The following is a 21,634-nucleotide window of genomic DNA, read 5'->3' as shown; positions in this document are numbered from 1 at the left end:
GGCCAAACTTAAGAAAACATAGTAGCTATAGAAGAGGAAGAAGTGGATGAAAATAGGACAACATGAACAAGCTCGGAAACCCGCCAGAGAGGAACTTGAAACCATAGATGCGGGCAATGAAAAAATAAGAGAAAAATTGAAGATATGGACTATGATCACTCCTATAGAAACAGAAGAATTAATTACTTTGAGATTTTATAGATGTTTTTGCTTGGTCCTACAAGGATGTGCCTGGTTTGTATAGGGTACCACTAGTAGAAGGATGGAAATCGGTTAAAAAAAGTAAAAATTGAAAAGTAGTGGAACACCGGTTTTCTAGAGGTAGTTAAATATCCACAATAGGTGTCCAACATAGTGGTATTACACAAAAAGGAAGATAAAATCAAGGTTTGTCTACCACGCATAGAGATGTTAGTTGACAATGCAGCATATAACTCCACGTATTTTGATGGATTTTTGGGCTAGAATCAGATAAAAATGGTGTAAGAGGATAAGAAAAAGACAACACTATAGGGAACCTTTGTTACAAGGTCATGCCATTTGGGTTGAAGAATGTTAGGGCCACCTGCCAAAGGGTCATGGTAACTCTATTTCACGACATGGTGCACAAAGAGATTGAAGTATGCGTGGATGACATGATTGCTAAACCTAGAGAAGGAGAGAATCATGTCCAAATATTAAAGGAATTGTCTTGAAAGACCAAAGAAGTATAAGTTGAGGCTTGACCACACAAGGTGTTCATTCGGGGTGAAATCTGGAAAGTTATTGGGATTTATGATGAGTGACGAAGGGATAGAAGTGGATCTTGGTTAAGTAAAGGCTATTCAATCTATGCCACCTCCCAAGACTGAGAAGGATGTAAGGAGGTTCTTGGGAAGGTTGAATTACATTGCTCGATTGATATCCCAATTAACCATGACTTATGACCCCATCTTCAATTGTTAAGGAAGAAGAATCTTGGAATAGGGAATAAGAGTGTGAAGAAGCTTTCGAGAAAATCAAGCAGTACCTCTAAATCCACCCCTATCTATCAAGCCAATTTGCAAAATGGCAAGTTATACTAGCTGAGTACAACATAATAGATATGATAAGGAAAGCAATGAATGTCATTGCCAATCACCTAGCTGACCATGCTAGAGAAGATTATGAGTCATTAAAATTTGATTTTCCTGATGAAGATGTGCTTTCAGTTGAGGAATGGAAATTAGATTGGTGGACTATGTACTTTGATGGTGATGTAAACGTATGTGGTAACAGAGCTGGTGCAATGATAATCTCTCCTGATAAGAAGCAGTATCCGGTTTCAGTCAAGCTACAGTTTGGGTGCACCAACAACACGACTGAGTATGAAGCTTGCATTCTCGGTTTAGAGGCTGCATTGGAGCTAAACATCAGAAAGATAGATGTGTATGGAGACTCAATGCTGATCATTTGCCAAATAAAAGGAGAATGGCAAACCAAGGAAGAGAAGTTAAGGCCTTACCAAGAATACCTATCTAAACTGACTGGAGAATTTAAGGAAATAAAGTTCACCCATCTAGGAAGGGAAGGAAACCACTTTGCAGATGCTTTGGCTACACTAACATCTATGGCCAAAATAGACTTTGGGCACAAGGTACAACCAGTACACATCAATATCAGAAATAACCCAGCTCATTGTTGCTCAGTCGAAAGAGAAATAGATGGAAACCCTTGGTACTATAATATCAAGAATTTCATCCAAAAAACCAGACATATCCCATGGGGGCATCCAAAATCAACAAGAAGACTTTGAGAAGGTTGGCAAGGGATCTTGATGGGGAAACTTTGTATAAGAAATCATCGGACAGAACTTGGTTGAGATGTTTGGATGATGTAGAGGCAACAAGTGGTGAAGAAATTTATTGAGAGAGATTTGATTTTTCAGTATGATCCACTAGAAAAAGATTATAACTGATAATGCCCAGAGTTTCAATTGGCAAGATGATAATAGAACTCTGCGCCAAATGAAAGATCAAGCATTTACTCGCCATATAGGCCAGGGATGAAAGGAGCGGTAGAAGCTACTAACAAAAATGTCAAGAAGATTACTTAGAAGAGATGTTGGCATGAGATGTTGTCATTGGCCCTTTACGCATACTGCATCGCAGTCTGAACCTCAATAGGAGCCACCCCATATACGTTGGTATATGGAATGGAGGCAATTATGCCTTTAGAAGTGGAAAACCCCTCATTAAGAGTTTTGGTAGACTCTGAGTTTAGAAGAGGTGGAATGGGTAAAAGTTAAATATGAATAGTTGAATATGACAGTGAAAAGAGATTAGCTGCAATCTGTCATCATCAAAGATGGCCTAATCATATGATAAGAAGGTCTGACCTCGAGAATTCCATGAAGGAGATTTTGTACTGAATATAGCCTTTACCAGAAGAGGATCAAAGTAAAAGGGCGCCAAACAAGGAGGGCCCTTACCTGTTAAAGAAAACATTCTCGAGAGGAGCTTTATTTGTTATCTAGAATGGATGAAGAAGATCTAGTTAAACTTGTGAATTATGACTCTATAAAGAAATACTATGCTTCCCAGTCAATAAAAAGGTTCGGCCATGAATTCTCCTTGTAAAGAACCTTTTTTTCATAAAACGTATTATCTTATATCAGTTGAAATCTTTTACTTAAAAGAGCTGTTTTTAACGCATGACTAAGGAGATGACTCCATCAATTGGAGAGAATCAAACCAAATCAAAACTTGACATGTTTTTGCACGCCACACTTGGGGCAAGAGGGATCCAAAGTTAACCAAAGCCAAAAAGGGGTATCATCATAAAAACTTCTGAAAATACATCTTTTATGGGAATTGCTAATTGCATTGAAAGTTTCAGTTTTCATGAACAAAACCAAAATAATACTCGATGGAGCAAGAAAGGGCCCCTTAAGGAACCAGAGATCTCTTCACCAAGAGGATATGAAGTATAGTGTGCGGAGCATATTCCGATTCAAGAGAAAAGGTCGGACAAACAAATGGAAACAAGAGCTCGAAGAAGTTTACAACGAAAGGGGGACCTATATTTCCAAAATAGGTAACAAAAAAAAAACATACATGCTATTTGTCATAACACTAACCTGGCAGGAGAAGGTGTGGTGAAAGCCAAAATAGTTCCAAGTTTTTGGGAACCACTGAGATATCGAATCTCAGTTCGACAGAACCGCGAAGGAGAATTGTGAACCAGCACTGCTTCATTCCTTGAGGTCACCCGATTTTGAGACCATTCCTTAGAAAAACGTGGAGTTTTCTAAAGAATGTTAAGAGGGGCTGGTTACCTGATATTGAAACCGTCTTAGAAAAGCATGGAGTTTTCTAAGAATTTTAAGATGGGCCGGTCACCTGATATTGAGACCATTTCTTAGAAAAGCGTGGAGTTTTCTAAGAATCTTAAGATGGGCAGGTCACCCGATATTGAGACCATTCCTTAGAAAAGCGTGGAGTTTTCTAAAGAATTTTAAGAGGGGCTGGTCACCCGATATTGAGACCATTCCTTAGAAAAGCGTGGAGTTTTCTAGGAATTTTAAGAGGGGCCGGTTACCTGATATTGAAACCGTTTCTTGGAAAAGCATGGAGTTTTCTAAGAATTTTAAGACGGGCCGGTCACCTGATATTGAGACTGTTGCTTAGAAAAGCGTGGAGTTTTCTAAGAATCTTACAACGGGCAGGTCACCCGATACTGAGACCATTCCTTAGAAAAGCGTGGAGTTTTCTAGGAATTTTAAGAGGGGCCGGTTACCTGATATTGAAACCGTTTCTTGGAAAAGCATGGAGTTTTCTAAGAATTTTAAGACGGGCCGGTCACCTGATATTGAGACTGTTGCTTAGAAAAGCGTGGAGTTTTCTAAGAATCTTACAACGGGCAGGTCACCCGATACTGAGACCATTCCTTAGAAAAGCGTGGAGTTTTCTAGGAATTTTAAGAGGGGCCGGTTACCTGATATTGAAACCGTTTCTTGGAAAAGCATGGAGTTTTCTAAGAATTTTAAGACGGGCCGGTCACCTGATATTGAGACTGTTGCTTAGAAAAGCGTGGAGTTTTCTAAGAATCTTACAACGGGCAGGTCACCCGATACTGAGACCATTCCTTAGAAAAGCGTGGAGTTTTCTAGGAATTTTAAGAGGGGCCGGTTACCTGATATTGAAACCGTTTCTTAGAAAAGCGTGGAGTTTTCTAAGAATTTTAAGATGGGCCGGTCACCTGATATTGAGACCATTTCTTAGAAAAGCGTGGAGTTTTCTAAGAATCTTAAGATGGGCAGGTCACCCGATATTGAGACCATTCCTTAGAAAAGCATGGAGTTTTCTAAAGAATTTTAAGAGGGGCTGGTCACCCGATATTGAGACCATTCCTTAGAAAAGCGTGGAGTTTTCTAGGAATTTTAAGAGGGGCCGGTTACCTGATATTGAAACCGTTTCTTAGAAAAGCGTGGAGTTTTCTAAGAATTTTAAGATGGGCCGGTCACCTGATATTGAGACCGTTTCTTAGAAAAGCATGGAGTTTTCTAAGAATCTTAAGATGGGCAGGTCACCCGATATTGAGACCATTCCTTAGAAAAGCGTGGAGTTTTCTAGGAATTTTAAGAGGTCGCCAGAAGGGATCTCATCTTTCAGCTTTGGTTAAAGGGAATCGCCAGAGGGGATTCCAGGTTGACCGAGCTGCAAGATAGTTTTTTTGGGTTTTGGTTAAAGGAGATCGTCAGAAGGGATCTCAGGTTAACCCAACCGCAACACAGATATCAGCTTTGGCTAAGGGAAATCGCCAGATGGGATTTCAGGTTGGCCAAGCTGCAAATATAAATTTTTTGGTTAAAAGAGATTGCCAGAAGGGATCTCAGAATGGAATTCCAAGTTAAATTAATCGAAGTTAGAAGTCAGAGGATCGCTAGATTGGGATCTCAAGATGACAAAGTTTTGATCGTTGTTTCGGGTTGAAGGGGAATACCCATAAAGACAAAGTTTCAGATCGATCAATCTTCGACAATATCAGTTTCGGAAGTTCAGTTTTGTTTATCTTTATAAAACTTACTGCGCAAAACCCTTGTTGCTCCGTAAGTATTATAAAGAGGGGGCATCTGTTGTTACCCATTTTTGGGTCCCCACAAAAATAAATAAATAAATAAATTATTAAAAAGAAAAAAACCCAAAATAGTGTAGACACCGTTCCTCTCTCTCTCCCCGCATACTGCTGCAAAAACCAAAAACCCCATGACTAGAAAACAGCGCAGGCGTGCCCTGCAAAGCCACCCCTATTGGAGACCTCACCCGATGTGCATGCGCGACAGAGCCCGCTCCACTTGTGTACCGCTCACAATTAATTAACAAAAGGAGGGGGAAAGAGTTTTTAAAGAGGAGAGAGGGCTGGAAAATGGAGGGGGGGGAAGAGTTTTTGAAAAACGGAGGGAGAGAGTTCAGTTTTTTAAAGGAGAAAGATAGAACACCCAAAAGGAGTTCCCCCCCTTGGCCATTCCCCTCTCTCGGCCATTTTCTTCCCTGCACACGAAACAGCCTTCTCTGCCAAACGTTGCCAACGCCCTCATCATCATCTAAGGACTGGGACTGTTTCCCTAAACAGAGACGGTGGAGATGAAAGAATGTGAGGGTGGTCTCCGGTTCTGGCATATATAATAGACTGCTTTCTTCTTCTTCCAGCAGAGGGAGGAGGAGCCGAAGAGAAGAGTAAAGAGTAGAGAGGGTTGGCATAGAAAAAAAAAACAAAGAGAACGAGAGAGGAAAAAAGGAAGGCTTTCTTCAGGTTTCAAAGGCAGTAAAGCAAAGGTTTTCACCCCTGTTTGCACCGCATCTTCTACATCCGAACCAGCAGCCACATCAGGAGGACGAGCAGCTGCAGCTCCCGCTCCTGCACCGGCCCTTCATTCTCCTTTCCTCTTCGCTGCTAACAGCAGCTCATTACGGGGAAGATTGAGAAGTAAGAGGGGAGGCCAAAGGACAGTAAAGAAGGAGCAGAAAACCGAGACTCCAAGGGCGCTGATCATTTGCCATGCCAGCAGAACACTTTCTTCCACCTGTGAAGGAGACGACAACACTGTGAGCAGCCGCAGCAACACTAGAGAGGAGGAAGAGTAACCGCAACAACACCACCAACCGCACCAGCTCATCATCTCTTTCGGTCTTTACTTTTATTTTTATTTTTACATATAACATTTGCAGAACAGGGAAGAAGAAAGAGCAGACAACTGGGGAGAGAGAGTGACAAAGACGTAGAGGAATGAAAAAAAACAGGGAAACTGACGCCAACATAGGACAGGAGGGAAAGACTGGGAACGGACGAACGCAGACAACTTCTTCATCTCCAGGTTTGTTCTCTTCACCTTGTGTGCGCAGTGGTTTTCTTTGCATTTACACTGTTCAAGTGAGTTTTAATTCACTTGAACAGTAACAGGTTCTCTTTGTCTGCATTTCACCGCACTGTTCAAGTGAATTAATTCACTTGAACATTTAATCCGCCAACTTTGTTAGAACTGTAACCTCCCGCACTATGTAATTGTTTGCTTTGTGTTTGCACTGTTTAAGTGAAATTTAATTCACTTGAACAGTAACGTGGTCTTTTGCATGCAGTTTGCTTTGTTAATGTGTGAAAACGGGGTTACTGTGCATGTGCACAGTAACTGGAAAAATAATTACCCGGTTACTATGCATGTGCACAGTAACCGTAAAATTAATTAACATGTTACTGTGCAGAGGAACAGTAACACTGTTACTGTACAGTGAACAGTACCAGTCATGTGGTTTGGGCTGGGCTGAGTCCAGCCCCTGTAGGAAGTGGGCCCATTTTATGTTGGGCTGATTTCGGCCCAGTCTCTTTGTGGGCCGGGTCTGGCCCGTTCGGAAAATTTTCTTTAAAAAAATGATTTAAATATGTGTTTTTTTCTAAAAGTTTGTTGATGCATTGTTTATCAATATCTGCTTGTATTGTTTTATATGGTAAAGATACAAGTCCGGTATGAAAATACCCGGTTTTCGTCGAGACATAAAAAAAAAAAAAATATAAAATGAAAAAATGTTTTGTTTTCCTGCATACGGCCAATACCCTAACATTGTTTTTACGTTTTATATAAAAAACAAATATTTGAAGTTTTGAAAATGTGTTTTCGCATGGATTTCTTAAACACAACAAAAATCATTTTTCTTGCATTTCTGGATTTTACAACATGTTTGTAAAACTCCAAAGGGTATTGGCCAATATTCCAAAAAATATAAAAATCTTATTTTGGGGAAATTCATCTATTATTCACCGCTAATGTTTGGATAAAGAAATCCTTAAAGGACGAATATCCAAAATATTATTGGGAATAATTTGTTATTATTCACTGTTAATATTTGGATAAAGAAACCCGGAGTGGTAAATATCCAAAATAACTTTCTAGGAATAATACATCCGCACAAATCCTTGAAAGAAGCCTTGATTATAATCGAGGACATTTCAATTTTTTTTACTCCACGGTTTAGAGCCGTGAGAGTATAAAACACTAAGACAAAAAAATAGATTTTTAAGGCACCCTAGATTTCATTCATCAGAGCAGACTTATCCTAGGAAACTGATAGGATTAGAGAACATCAACACTATAACAATTATAAGGCAAATCAAACACCAAGCAGCTTACCTTAGGTAGGGCGTACTAGGGGTGCTAAAACCTTCCCTTTACGCAACCAGTCCCTTGCCTTAGAATCTCTGAAAGACCAGTTAGGTTTCCTAGTGACCATAATACTAGGTGGCGACTCCCTTTTTCACAACAGAAAGACCCCAACATCAATCCCCGCTACGAAGGATGGGTCGCCGCGACGTCGAGCTCTCGGGAGGGTGCGACAGTAGGTATAAAATTTCTACCACTCTTGACTTCTTATTCTATGTGCTTAGTTACTTCCATAACATTAGTGAATTGCTGTGCCGAACTACCCATCAAATGCTCGTAGTACGATGCCTTGAATGTGTTGGAAAATAGAGTTACTATTTCTTTGTCCAAAAATGGAAAATGCACTTATGCAGCTAGATCTCTCCATTTTTTAGCGTACTTCTTTATGCTTTCTTTATCCTTTTTCTCTAGATTGAACAAGCTGGTTCTATTAGGAGCGATATTCATGTTGTCCTTGTACTACTTGACAAATGCATCTACCAAATCTTTCCATCTACGAATTTTAGTATTGTCTAGTTTCATATACAAGCTCAATGTTGCCCCACTCAAACTATCTTGAAAAAAGTACATTAATAGTTTCTTTTCATGCATTACTTCTGTCATTTTATTGCAATAGGACTTGAGATGAGTCATGTGACAATGAGTTTCAGTGTATTTGATAAACTCAGGAACACAAAACTTCTTCAGTACAACTACATTCAGGACTAGACATTTATGTGGCTTGTACTAGGTTATACAAGTCTGATTCTGGTTTCTAGTGTTGCCATCTTATCTTGATTATTGTCATCAGATGACTTTATCTTATGCGACTCTTTGACAAATACATCTACAATTACAGGGGCTGGCTCTAGTGCTGTTGACTGCACAAATATTGGACTGTATTGGGGTTCTTGAGCATGTTCACCAATCTTTTTTTGAGTTGTTGTTGAGGTCTGAACAAAGGTGACAAGTCAGTTAGATGGACCTTTATTAGAGGCATTTCTAAATGCTTGCTCGAGTAAGCTAGTGAGACGAGCCACACTAACTTTTAGAGACTCCAATTCTTCTTGGAAATGAGCATCACGGTGAGCACGCTCTTCATCTTTCATATTTCTCAGTCAAAGTCGGGTGTTGTAGACTCTCTAGGAACTTATATTTTAACCAAATACATGCATGTATGTTATTTTCAATAAATGAATGTATGTGTATAGATGCAAATGTATGTACATGCATATCAGGTATGAATGGTAAAAACCCATAGTCTGATCATCTCATACTCTTTTTAGAAAAGTCATGGTTTTAGCTTAGAAAATTCTACAGAGTTCAGGATTATTGATAATGCCTGTCGTGATAAATTATTAAGGATTTCATACCCTAAAGGCAAGTTCTAGACCATACATGATGGGTATGCTTTCTACCTAGTCTTAAAAAGGTCTATGAACTACCTAGTGACCACCTTGCATGAATGTAGTATAAGGGTTTACAAGGAATGATTGGTGAACAATGTGACCGCCATTATCGAGTAAACACTCAGTTTATTGTTAAATGTTTCATGAATTTAAACCCCTACTGAAAGTCATGAGGCAAACCACTACTCATCACTTAACCTAAAAATAGATTTATTCATAAAATTAAAATGCATGAAGGCATTAATCCGTACCTAATGCATGAGCAATATAAAAGATACATGCTAAAGTGGTAAAAATACGATCTACAATTAAAAAAACCAAAACAAATAGACAAACAATCAAACAAGCAAAGCTTAGTCCAACCAGACAAAGCGTTTCCTAGTGGAGTTGTCATTCTATCACGGGGCGACGTCAAATGATGCGCTTTTAGCCTTCTGGGATGTATTAGGAAGGAAATGGTTTTGGATTTAATCATAAAATTATGATTATAAGGTTTAGGAGTCGCCACTTAGTATTATAGTTACTAAGAAACCTATGGTCTGCAAGAATTCTGGTAAGGGACTAGTTGTGCATGGGGAAGACACATCACCTCTAGTACACCCTACCTAAGTTAAGCTGCATTGTTTTTTTTTTAATTTTATTTTTTTAGGTCAAGTTTCTATTCATTGATCTTTTCTAAGGTCTAAGGTAGATCTCCTTTCGTAAGGAAGTCTTTATCTTATCAGGTTAAATCCTAATTGTTCTAAAGTCTAAATTTTGCATTTTGTATCTTTACTACTTAAAGGTGTACTCTACTGAGTAGTTTTACACCCTCAAGTATTAAAATCTACAGCTGAACCCTAACATTTTAAATACAAAGTGAATAAAATGATTTGTGAAGGGTTTTGATTTTTTGGTTAAACCCTAATGGATAACCATAAACTGATTATGATTTTTTTTTTGCATTTTTAAAACATAAGAAAGATGCAATTTTTTTTTATTTTTTTTATGAAAATATGCTTGCAAAACTTTTAGTATTCAATCGTATGCATGAAAACAACATATTGTTTTCTTGTTTTTTAATTTTCAATTTGTTTTAGAAAATATTTCGGAGAAAACTGAGTATTTTAATACTAGATCTGTATCTTACAGTGAAATATACGACCTGATATTAATGAAAAATTGGTAGAAAAACATGCGAGAAAATCACAAAATTATTTTTAAAAGGACTTTTGATTTTTTTTCATTTTTTATATAATATTATATTATCAAATATAAATTGAGCTAGACCCGGCTCAATCATGTTGAGTCAACAGGCGGCCCAACAGATCCTTCTTCTCTTTTTTAGGTAGGCTGGATTCGACCCAACTCACAACCCATGTTGTCACTAGCCCAGTCTAGTGACCCCTTTAATTAATTAGCTGCTGCATGCACAAATGAATTATGCATGTAGCAAACACGAGGGAATAATAAAAAGGAGAAGAAGGGAGGAAGGTTGCCTGACGTGAGGGGCGTGGCCATGGTGAGGAGGTCTAGCCGGTGGCTCAAGAGGCATTGGTGGAAGAAATGGTGGCCGATGTTAGTTGTGGAAGGAAGAAGCAGAAGTTTACAAATGAGAGAGGGAAGCTCGCGATGGCTGCTCCTTATATGAGGTGGCTAGGTGGCAGTCATGGTTAGTGAGGATACAACAATGGAGAAGGAGGAGGAGCGACTAAGATCAATGGTGAAGAGAGAGAAGAAAGAGGTTGGAAAAATAGGGGTAAGGGCTGGTTTTTTTTCTTTCAAACTTTGGCTTTAGATTTCTTCCCTCTCAGACCATGAAATCCACCCCTATTTACGGGAGGTGGAAAAGGGATATTTTATCTTTAATAGTGCCAAATATTGCTTTGATTTGACCTGGAAGGATCCTAACAGTTGGCTCAAAGTTATCATCATGACTTGAAAAGTTACTGCAAAAAAGGTTGATCGGATTAGCCATTTTAGGGCGGTGCCACAACCATTGTGGCGTCAATCGGCCATGAAGGACTACATTAGGGTGTAGTCAAATGTTAGGTCATCGTTTACATGCAAGTTTTGTCAAATTTAGTGGAGAGATAAGACATTAAATGACTTGAGAAAGAGGCTACTCGAGTAGCTTTTTCTGACTTAAATGTAGAAAAAAATAAATAATCACCAGACAACGCGTTGTCTGCCCCGCCGTTTTTACCCTAAAACGACGCTGCTTTTTGGATTTAGGGTTTTAATTTAGAAATTTGATCAAATGTTAATGTGGTCATCCGACTTTTGATTTCTTTCAATTGCACCCCTAATTGACCCTAAACTTTCAATTTTATACAATTTTGCCTCTGTCGAACTTTAATGTCAGCCCCGAATTTCAATGCCTCTTTCATTTATATCATTGGTTTTGGATTTATGCAATTTAACCCTCAATTAACAATTAAACTTTCAATTCTCTTTGATTTCATCCCTGATTTCAATCAATTGAGTCCTCATAATTTAGTGTTTTTTGCAAAATAATCCTTGTCTATGATTTTCTTCAATTTAGTTTTTAATTGACCTCAAAACTTTGATTTTCTTGCAATTTTACCCCTATTTTGAACTAATCAACTTGGTAAAATTAAATTTAGTCTCCTAAAATTCCAATATTCACAATTAAGCCCAAATTAGGCCTTTAAATTTAAATTTCACCAATTAAGCCCCTAATATAATTAATTTGATCCATTTAAAGTGTAATTAAGTCCTTACACATAATTAAATCCTTTAATTGGACCCAAATTAATTCTTAAACATAATTAAACTTTAATTTGGCCCATGACTAAATCAAATCGGCCTATTAAAAATCTAATTATATTCTTGGATTTAATTTTTATGTAGATTCATCCAATAATGATTTAATTTAATCTTGAATTTACATTATCTTTTCAGTTTTGGGTATAATAGGGGTATAATTATGCTCCCGATTCTATCAAGAATTGCAGCTTGATTTTTTCTACATTTAAAATTCTCTCAATTTGCTTTTGCCAAAATATCAATCTTCTTGCTATTATTATTTTATTTTTTTGATTTTTATTTTGAAAAGAGAAAAAAACATATGAATTTGGAGAATGATCTAAAAATTGGTTATGATAGAGAACATCAATCCATATCTATCACATCATAAATGGGATCACAAAAACTCGTCCTGATCAAAAAGTTGTTTTCTTTATTCATGCCTCTAAAATATGTTTTCAAAACTAATCAAAAATTCGTGATCACTCTCCTCTAGTTTTTAGAATGCTAAATGGCCCTATGAAAATAATCTTTTACCCTTCAAGACTAGTTTTTTGATTTTTTTTTAATGTAGGGAAAAATTGTAATTGAAACAGTATTGTCAAAGGTGAAAGCCATGAAAAAATGCCAAACCTTGAAAATGCCTGAGGCTCTAGGCGCTCGCTCGAATGAACCAAAGCACTTAACCTTTATGATAGAAAAAAAAATTAAATGTAATATAATATAATATTACGATATATGAATATAAAATATATACCAATTAAGATTAGATCATTAGAAAATCAAAAGAAAAATATAAAATATCATAATTTAGTAATATAAAGTTATATTTTTCACCCTTAAAACAAAACAAAATAATTTAAAGTAGTAAGTAACCAAATAAACTAAAACACATACTTAAATATCATCATTATTTTTCATTAATCTTTAAAAAAACATCTTCATCTATGCTTTCCTCTCCTTCACTTGAGTCCTCCATATCCTCTATTTCATAATTGTAATCCAAGTTTTTGTCTTTAAAAACATACTGCACTTGTTTAAAACTAGAACTTGATCCCTCTTTGTGTATAATTCTAGAACTTGATGTTCATATACTTCTTAACTATAATTCTAGCACTTGATGTTCATATACTTCTCAACTTCGTCTGTTGTCTAGTATTGATTATTCAGCTTTAGTTGCCCTTGCCATATCAGCTCATGTTAGTGTCTCCATTAAAAACCAATTCATCTTCTACTACAATTTTATCCTCTATATTGACACCTATCGTCCTAACCAACCACTCATTGCAATCATCAATGTCTTGCAAGGAAATAGGATCAATAACATTCCTAAACTCATGACAAGCTTTAAGTGCTTGATTGTATTTAACATACACTAAATCTTGTAATCTTTTATACTCTAGTCGATTTGTTTTCTCTGTGTGAATCTGTAGAATTACAATATATAATATAGTTAAGATCAATTCATTTTTTTATGATAAAAGAAAAATAAGGAAAAAAATTCAAAGTGCTTACATGTTCAAACACATTCCAATTATGTTCATAACTTGTTGCACTACAAGTTAAGCTTAAGATTTTGATACCTAATTTTTGTAAATTTGGAGTGGAACTTTCAAACATGCTTCACCATTTAGCTATAAAAATTATGAGCAAATAATTTAAATTTTTAAGGTTTAAAAGCAATAATTTTATTTTTTAAAAGAAATTAATAAATATTACATGGAGACTTTGTGTTTCTTTATCGATCGAATTGCTATTAGATTGCCAAAAAGTCCTTTAACTCACTTATATGCTGACAAATCACTCATGATTATATCTTGAACATCACTACTAGGAACCAATTTTTCAATGTATTGATACAACTCATTGACCACTTCTTGATCAATTTCACCAGATGAATCACTATAAAAAAATTTAGGATTCAAGTAGTGGTTGCTGCATGCAATGAATGATGAAGTTGACATTCCCATCTTTTATCAATGATATCAAATATTTTTCTATATTTCTCTTCATTATTATTGAAAGAGTTTTGGATTGTTTCTTTAGCGCTATCCATAACCTCATAAATGTATTTCATTACTGGCTTTTTCTCATTATCTCAAAGCCAAAGAACTTTTACAAGAGGACTTATCACTTTTAGGATATAAACCACATGATTCCAAAAGGATGACATCAAAATGATTTCAATTGCTCTTTTCCCCTTAGCTTCCTTTGTCCATTTACTCATTGCCCACTTTTCTGATATAAACATGTTTATAAGATTATGTTTTTGCTTACGTACTCGTTGTAAAGAAAACTTGTTGTAAACTGAGTAACTCCATGCTTCACTAACTCTTTTTTTTTTTTTTGTAAATTCCCTTATCATATTCAATGCATCATGGTGGTCATAAAGAAATCCAGTAACAAAAATGGCATTTTCTAATTTTTTATTGACTTAGAATTTTTTCCAATATCTTCCAACATAAGATCCACGTAATGAGTTGACATGGAACCCAATACAAATGCATCCTCTTTGCCTTTAACAACTTACCTAATTGTAATAAAAAAAACTCCAAACATAAAGTTTTTAGAAATATAACATATTTAATCAAATAATTGAAAGAAAATCCAAATTACTACATGTAAATTAAAAAATTAATTAATAACTACTTACCGACTAACACATAACTGTTTCCATTGTCGGTGATTACTTGGACAACATTGTTCTCTCTAATTTGCTCTATAAATCTATCAAGTAACTCAAATGTCTTCTCATTAGATTTTGCAAAAGATGATCCATCAATAGACTCAATAAACATGGAGCCCAAATAACAGTTAACCATAAAATTAATTATGCTTATATTCCTTATATGTGTCCATCCATTTGATATAATGGAATAACCATGTTTTACCCATTCTTCTCTATGCATTTTCAACAAATCCTCAACAGTATACTCCAACTCTCTTTTAAAGAGTGAAACTCAAAGTTCATGATAACTAGGAGGTTTCTAGGTTTTAAATTTGATCAATATCTTTCAATAGCTTCAACCATCTTCTAAAAGCTTTCCAAATGAGCAACATTGAATGCAATCCTTGTCTGATAAAAGAAGTGAGCTATATATTGAATTGTTCTAGCTCTTGCTTCTTTGTGACAAGCATCGTTTATGCTTGTTTGTCTCAACTTGATTTCTTATCCTTGTTTCGAAATTAAAAAAATAAATTCATTAGTCCCTTACCCTTTGCTTTCTTTCCACTATCTTGTTGGCCACTTCCTTCACATACTCTTTTACCAAGCAAAGGCGTTCCATCTCTTGTGCTACATCATCCTCATCAACATCATCCTCAAGAGCTTTAACTCCGCCAAATTCAAGTGGGTGACCACATGATGCAACCTTTTGTGTCTTCTTTTCTTCCATGTAAGCTTTCAACTCCTCATTTACTTTAAGAGGGCATGTTTTAAATGCTACAACATTTTTATATGTCCCAATTTGATGTTGTTTTGCTAAAACAGAAAGTCCATCTCTTGTTGCTCAGTGATTCTTCACTTGTCATTTTTCTATGAAGGTGAAATGTAAGAAAACAAGGACTTGAAACATCAAAATTACACAAATAAAAATATTGCTCAAACACATCTAAAGAACATAGAGAAGATTCTTATACATTGCAGTGCAGATGAACATACAAAATTTTGGATGAAAACATATGATTTCCCTTTATAATTCCTATTATGTAATTTAAATAGTAAGTTCTTAAAAATATTTTATGTCCTTGTGCCGACCAAGTTTTGAAGGTGCTTGAGTTAGTTATTCTATTCAAGAATTTAAGATTTGAATTAATTAACATATATAAAAAATCAAATTTAATTGACAGCCTAAAGAAAAACACTCAGGCTGCTTATATGTAAAAAAGAAAAAGGGATTGCCTGTCAATTAACTACTGGGGGAAGGGACTTGTTCCATTTCTCTGCACCCGGGTTCGATCCTTTCTGTGCATGTTTGTCATTCCCACCGTGCCTTACTTGCCCACAGGGCTTGCAGGGTGTTCAGTGGGTCAGGGGATTAGTCGTGGTGCGCGTAAGCGGAGCTGGACACCCCGGGTTATAAAAAAAAGAGAAAAGAAAAAAGGATTGCAAATAAATAATCATAGTTCCCAACTACTGCTCTACTGGAAATTCCAAATAAATAATCATAGGGACGTGGTCAAATATATGAGCAGTAGTGCTCTATTGCAAAACATAGCCTGGAAAAATGAAAACTCTAGGAAAAATGGCGTGGTTTTTGACTAGATAATCCGGAACAAGTGGTCATATTGGCTATATCGACTATCTATACATACATGCAAAACATGTTATCCTTGGCTTGCCTCCAGCGCATAAGCGACTTTTCCCACATGAAATAAGTTTTGTTAATTTAAACAAGACATCAAATCATATGTTGAACGGTAAGGTTCCATGTCCAGCTTGGGTTTGCTATCGTCAATTGCCAACCTATGAATTGAACGGTAAGGTTCTTTCCATGGAAGCCGATGGTAAGGAAGGCTGTAAAAATATTTATCTGCTTCTTCTAAGCCATGGATTTTAGATATTAAGTCCAGCTGAACCAACTTGTCTTTGTTCATAGCCTCATCCTTTCTGATATCTAACACAAAAACGGGATACAAGAGAGTTCCAGATACATAGTCACATTTCTCTGATCAGGGTTCGTATAATCAAGTTGATCGATTCCCTCCTGCACTTGGATTCACATCTATAATTCTAACACATCAGTAGTGAAAACTAGTGGTGTTTTCTTCCTTTCACATCCATGTCTGTCCGTTTTCATATGGGGTGCCAAAGCATCAGGCCATTTAGATTGGTAAATAGTGTCAACTGTTTCTGCCTTCTCATTTTCATATTCTATTTCGAGATAAATATCAAACTTCAAGTATATATCCACTAAAAACAAAATCCTCTGTACTTCACAATGGAGCTAAGCACACAAGAAAACCAAAGCGAACCAAGTTTAAGAGAACCACAAGAACAACACTGGGCAGGCATGAATCATGATTGATCAAGACCACCAAAGTACATCATAATGCCAAAAAAAAAAAAAAACAGACAAAAAACTCAGTTTTCTTGGAACCCAGCAACCAAAAATCACTGCCACCTTCAACTACCAAACGCCAATTGAATTTTCCCTGTATTTCCCTTTTGAACCATTCAAGTGCTGTAAGACATGCATAATGCAAAATAATGAGTTTATATTCGAACAGGTGCATGTCTATCTCTGTTTTTTCTTTTTTCTTTCATTTTTTAAATATAATTGAAGTGCTCGAGTATTATTATATCCACATTCAAGGTCAAATGTTATTCGCATCTAATTCACAAGTTATACGAGTTAATTCATAAGTCAATAAAAATAATGTTATTTTGAACAAAAATATAAACTATTTCTTGGAATTGGCATGGCTTGATCGATCAGGTTGTGATGGCCCTACCAAGTTTTTACCAAATCAAATTCCGTCAAAAAACTATCTAAAAACGGATACAACAGGAATTTGATGATTAAATACTCATTAAAAATTTCATAAAGAATGAAAATTAGATATTAATTAGGAACCAAAACAAAGCTCTTGATTATCTTCTTTGCTCTGCAATATTTTTGCCAACTTAATCAATCGATCCTTTTCTCCTTATTCTTTTCCTACCTCCATTGTTATTCCGAAAGAAGAAATCCCAAGCCATGAGGTACAAGAAACCCAGCACAGGCTAGCTCCTGCTTATCGAATCCCTGGAACTGAGCGGGTTGGCCTCTCTGTTAATTTCTCCATTGCCTTGTGTATGTAAAATCTTGATTCCCATGCCATGCATCATCTCACACTCATTTCTCAAACATGAGACTTCACAAGAAAAACAAACCTATTCAAGATCTAGACCAAAGCAATGTCAACTTCATCCATGGCTGATGAAGTAGACCTAGAATCCAAAAGTGTTCAACTCTTATACCCAACATACCCAAATGCATACAAAATCTTGGAAGAGATTGGTGGTGGAGGTGCTGGTGCCACAATTCACAAAGCAACGTGTCCACAACCAGCGGAAGTCAAGTTTGGTTACAATCAAAATCGTTGATCTTGAACAATCTCCAGCCGACTTGGTAAGGAGTAATGACTGTCTATGTTGATCTAAAAAATCTTGCATAAAATGCAAAGCAAAACTATTGCTTTTCTTTCTTGATTCTGTTCAAAAAACAATTCTCTATTGCTTCATCACAGAGCTCAAGTGCAGTTTCCATGTTCCCTTCTCCGTAGCTTATATCCACAAAGAGGTTGTATATTTCTGCATCAGCAGCCATCCCTTCTCTTCTCATCTCTTCAAATAGTTCTCTAGCCTCTGAAATCTTTTTCTTCTTGAAAAAACCCTTGATGATGGAATTGTAAGAACTAGCTGTGAGATTAAACCCCTTCTCAGCCATTTCTTTGTGCAAAAACCATGCTTCTTTCATATTCCTTGCTTTACAATGCCCTTTTATCAAAATATTATAGGTGTTGCTATCAGGCATTACTCCCCGTTCACACATTCCCTTATAAATCTCTGTCGTGCCACGCATATTATTTCTAATGCAGTACTGCTTCATAAGAGAATTGTAGGTGGTGGTATTTGGCATTATACCCTTCTCCAACATCCATGCTAGTAGCCTCTCACCATCTTCCAGCATTCCTGACATACAAAACCCATTCATGAGCACATTGAATGTAACTACTGTGGGTTGAAGTCCTCTATCCAGCATTTCCCGCAGAAGCTCATGAGCCTTAACCATCTCCCCTGTCTTACAATAAGCATCCATTAAAGTGGTAAAAGTAATGGTATCAGGATACATCCCGGCCACCTCCATTTCTTCCATCAACTTTACTGCTTGCCTGATATTTCCTGATTTACAAAGGCCATTAACAAGCGAGTTATAAGTGCAGATATTCAATTGAAGACCCTTTCCGCACATTTCATGAAGGAGCTCGTTTGCTGTATCTACCTGCCCAAGCTTACAAAGGCCATCAGCAAGTGCAGTGTACGTGACAACATTTGGAGTCAGCCCACTTTGGACCATCTGGTTGTGAAGGGAAAAGGCCTTTTCCATCTCCCCTGACTTACAATAGCCATCAATAAGTGTTGTATATGTAACTTCATCTGGTTCCACTCCTCTGCTAAACATTTTGTTAAAGACCTTATCTGCATCCATCATCTTTCCACATCTACAAAGCCCACAAATAACAGCAGTATATGCTATAAAATCAGGAACAATTCTCTGCTTCTCCATTTCATCAAACAACTTGTAAGCAGCTTGGATATTCCCTAACTTGCAGAAACCATCAATTAGAGTTGTGTAGACCACGGTGTCGAGAACTATTCCTTGGTTTATCATCTCCCTCAAGACCCTTTCAGCATCATCAACTTTACCACTCTTACACAGAAGAAGGATTATGCTGTTGTAGGTATATAAGTTTGGCTTCAATCCCTTCATTTGCATTTCTTGGATGAGCTTCAGCACCTTTTGCAGCTCCCCACCAAGGCAATACCCATTGATTACAGTACTATAACTTACAACATCAGGAGCGTCGCCTCTAAACTTCATTTGCATGAGCAAACAATGGGCTTCTTTAACTCTTCCTAACCGACAAAGAGAATTAATAATGATGTTGCATGATGCAGTATTCCAACAGACACCAACCTGAGGAAATTCATTGAATACCTTTATAGAAATCCGAAGCCTATCAAAATTGTCTGATAGGCGTGTGAGATATAAGTTACAAGAATCTGTAGAGATAACCACTCCATAATTCAATAACTTGTCAAAAAAACTTCTTGCTTCATCAAGCATCCCAACTTCAATCAGGACTTGAAAGAAAATATCGAATACATGGGGGTCTGAACCCCATTCCTTGTAAGTGTATATTAACCGGTCAACAAAATGAGTGAATGAAACACCAAAATCCAAATTGGGTTTTGCCCAAAAATCACAAATAAGATCATGAGCCAATTTTAGATCCTTTGAGGCCACAGCAATCTGAACAATTATGCAACGGGCTTCAAGGTTTGGGTCTCTGCGCAGGCATGCCCAGTCAAAGAAATCTAAAGCCAATTTATAATCATGTCTGATGTTCATGAGAACCCAAATTAGGTGGTCAGACCTAAACTTGGACTCATACGGTTTTAGAATGTGCCGGAGGGGCTCAGAGTGACGCAACTTTATTGCATTTGAGATTTGATGAACAAGTTGAGCGTCTAAAATGGTGGGCCTTTTTGGAGAATAATTGGGAAAAGGTCTGGTATTGGATGAAGAATGAAGACTTTGGCTCAAATATCTTCCAATAAGGAACGGTAAACGAATCGGAGAGAAACCCAAGCAGGCATGACAAGAAAAGTGAGGAAAAGAATATCCCAAGAAAATAACGGCACACCTCCTCATGTCTATCAGAGAAACCCATCACAATAAAATTTGAAAATCTGTGGGTGACAGTACCTTGGCTCCCCTCCATGTGGAAAAAGCAGGACAAAGAGTGTTCATCACTCCATCACCTGCAAATTAGTAACTATCAACCACAACTTAAAACAAACAATCTGGGATGAGTTAATACTATTTGGTGTTTTGAGAAACTGTAACAATAACTTTTCCAGTAATCATTGCCATAAGAAAATTTTCTAGTTATGATGCAAAAATTAATAGCGATTCCACTCGTGCAAAAAATACTAAAAAGCAATGCACCTTCATTTAAGGCCTCATTTTGTTTTGTTGGGAAAGGTTGAGCTCCCATATGTCTCATTTCGAAACCAATAAATATTGCTAAACTCCGGCAATGTTAACTACACGCCAAAATAAAACCTTTATGCACTAAACTAGGACTTCAATGAGCCAACAAGGACCAACTTGAAACAAGTTTGGCATAACAAAGACATACAATGGTTCCAACACTAAGCATTTTGTATCTGCATAATTTAAAACATCCAGCAGGTATGCTTTTACAACTCTAAAGAGTTTTTCAAAACGATTCCTTAGAGGCATTATATCGAACAGCTGGTGAACGATATAAAAAACCTCCAGCAAAAACAATATACCAGGTGAGATGATATAAAAGCAAGCCCAGATGTCATTTCTTTCTTGTTTAATGTTTTACATAAGATAATTTCAAAGTTCTAACTCAATTAGAAACTCAAAAACAAAAAGAAAAAAAAAACATATTTTTTAGCGGAAACGCATAAACTAGGAAAGGTTAGATAGATAGATAGCTAGATACCTTGAAAGAAGAAAAGTAATGATTTCGATACTTGCTTGAGCTATAACGCTTTCGCTATCGGAATACGTCAATATGCTTGGCCCTCATAAAATCAACAACTGCGAGTATCATCACCATTTTTACATGTACATAACCCTGGACTTAGGAAAAGGATATGTTTGTCGCCCAAACAATCACGCCTGTTTCAATTGTTGCATTACTAGGTAATGTAACTCTATCATCTAAAAAAAAATTAGTGGGACCACTAATATATATACATTCATCCTGCTAATGAAAACAGCCGGAGCAACTGCTATTTTTTCCTCCAAATAAGGTGCCCGGATGACTTGTATAATATTAGTTTTTAAAATATTAAACAACAATAATTTTGTGAAGTATAATGATTTTTATTAAAAAATTATTCAAAAAATACATGAATAATATGTTTTCTATCTAGCTCGCTATAATAAAATTCCAATACTAGTGTTGAATTATTTTCAAATAATTTACTAGAACACAACATAACATTAAGAATATATCAGTTTAATTATATTTTTTTAAAGTTACAATTATATAATATAAATTGCAAAATAATATCGTA

General features: G+C 36.4%; 1 protein-coding gene across 2 annotated transcripts; it reads right to left on the bottom strand.

Annotated features, from left to right (window-relative positions):
* Window positions 1-17,121: 17,121 nt before the first annotated feature.
* On the bottom strand, window positions 17,122-21,351 carry LOC133697356 (pentatricopeptide repeat-containing protein At1g05670, mitochondrial). Of its 2 annotated transcripts, none has more exons than XM_062119834.1 (2): window positions 21,055-21,351; window positions 17,122-20,338 (listed from the first exon to the last, which is right to left on the bottom strand). In XM_062119834.1, exon 2 carries the CDS (start codon window positions 20,226-20,228, stop codon window positions 17,982-17,984), a length of 2,247 nt encoding a protein of 748 aa, XP_061975818.1. In that variant the 5' UTR covers window positions 20,229-20,338; window positions 21,055-21,351; the 3' UTR covers window positions 17,122-17,981. The 2 variants fall into 2 exon arrangements, with proteins under 2 accessions (XP_061975818.1, XP_061975819.1); XM_062119835.1 differs by lacking the exon at window positions 21,055-21,351 and adding an exon at window positions 20,526-20,621.
* Between the last annotated feature and the right edge of the window lie 283 nt (window positions 21,352-21,634).

This window comes from Populus nigra, chromosome 6, assembly GCF_951802175.1.
Source record: "Populus nigra chromosome 6, ddPopNigr1.1, whole genome shotgun sequence".
Taxonomy (NCBI): domain Eukaryota; kingdom Viridiplantae; phylum Streptophyta; class Magnoliopsida; order Malpighiales; family Salicaceae; genus Populus; species Populus nigra.
This window is presented reverse-complemented; position numbering and strand designations above follow the sequence as displayed.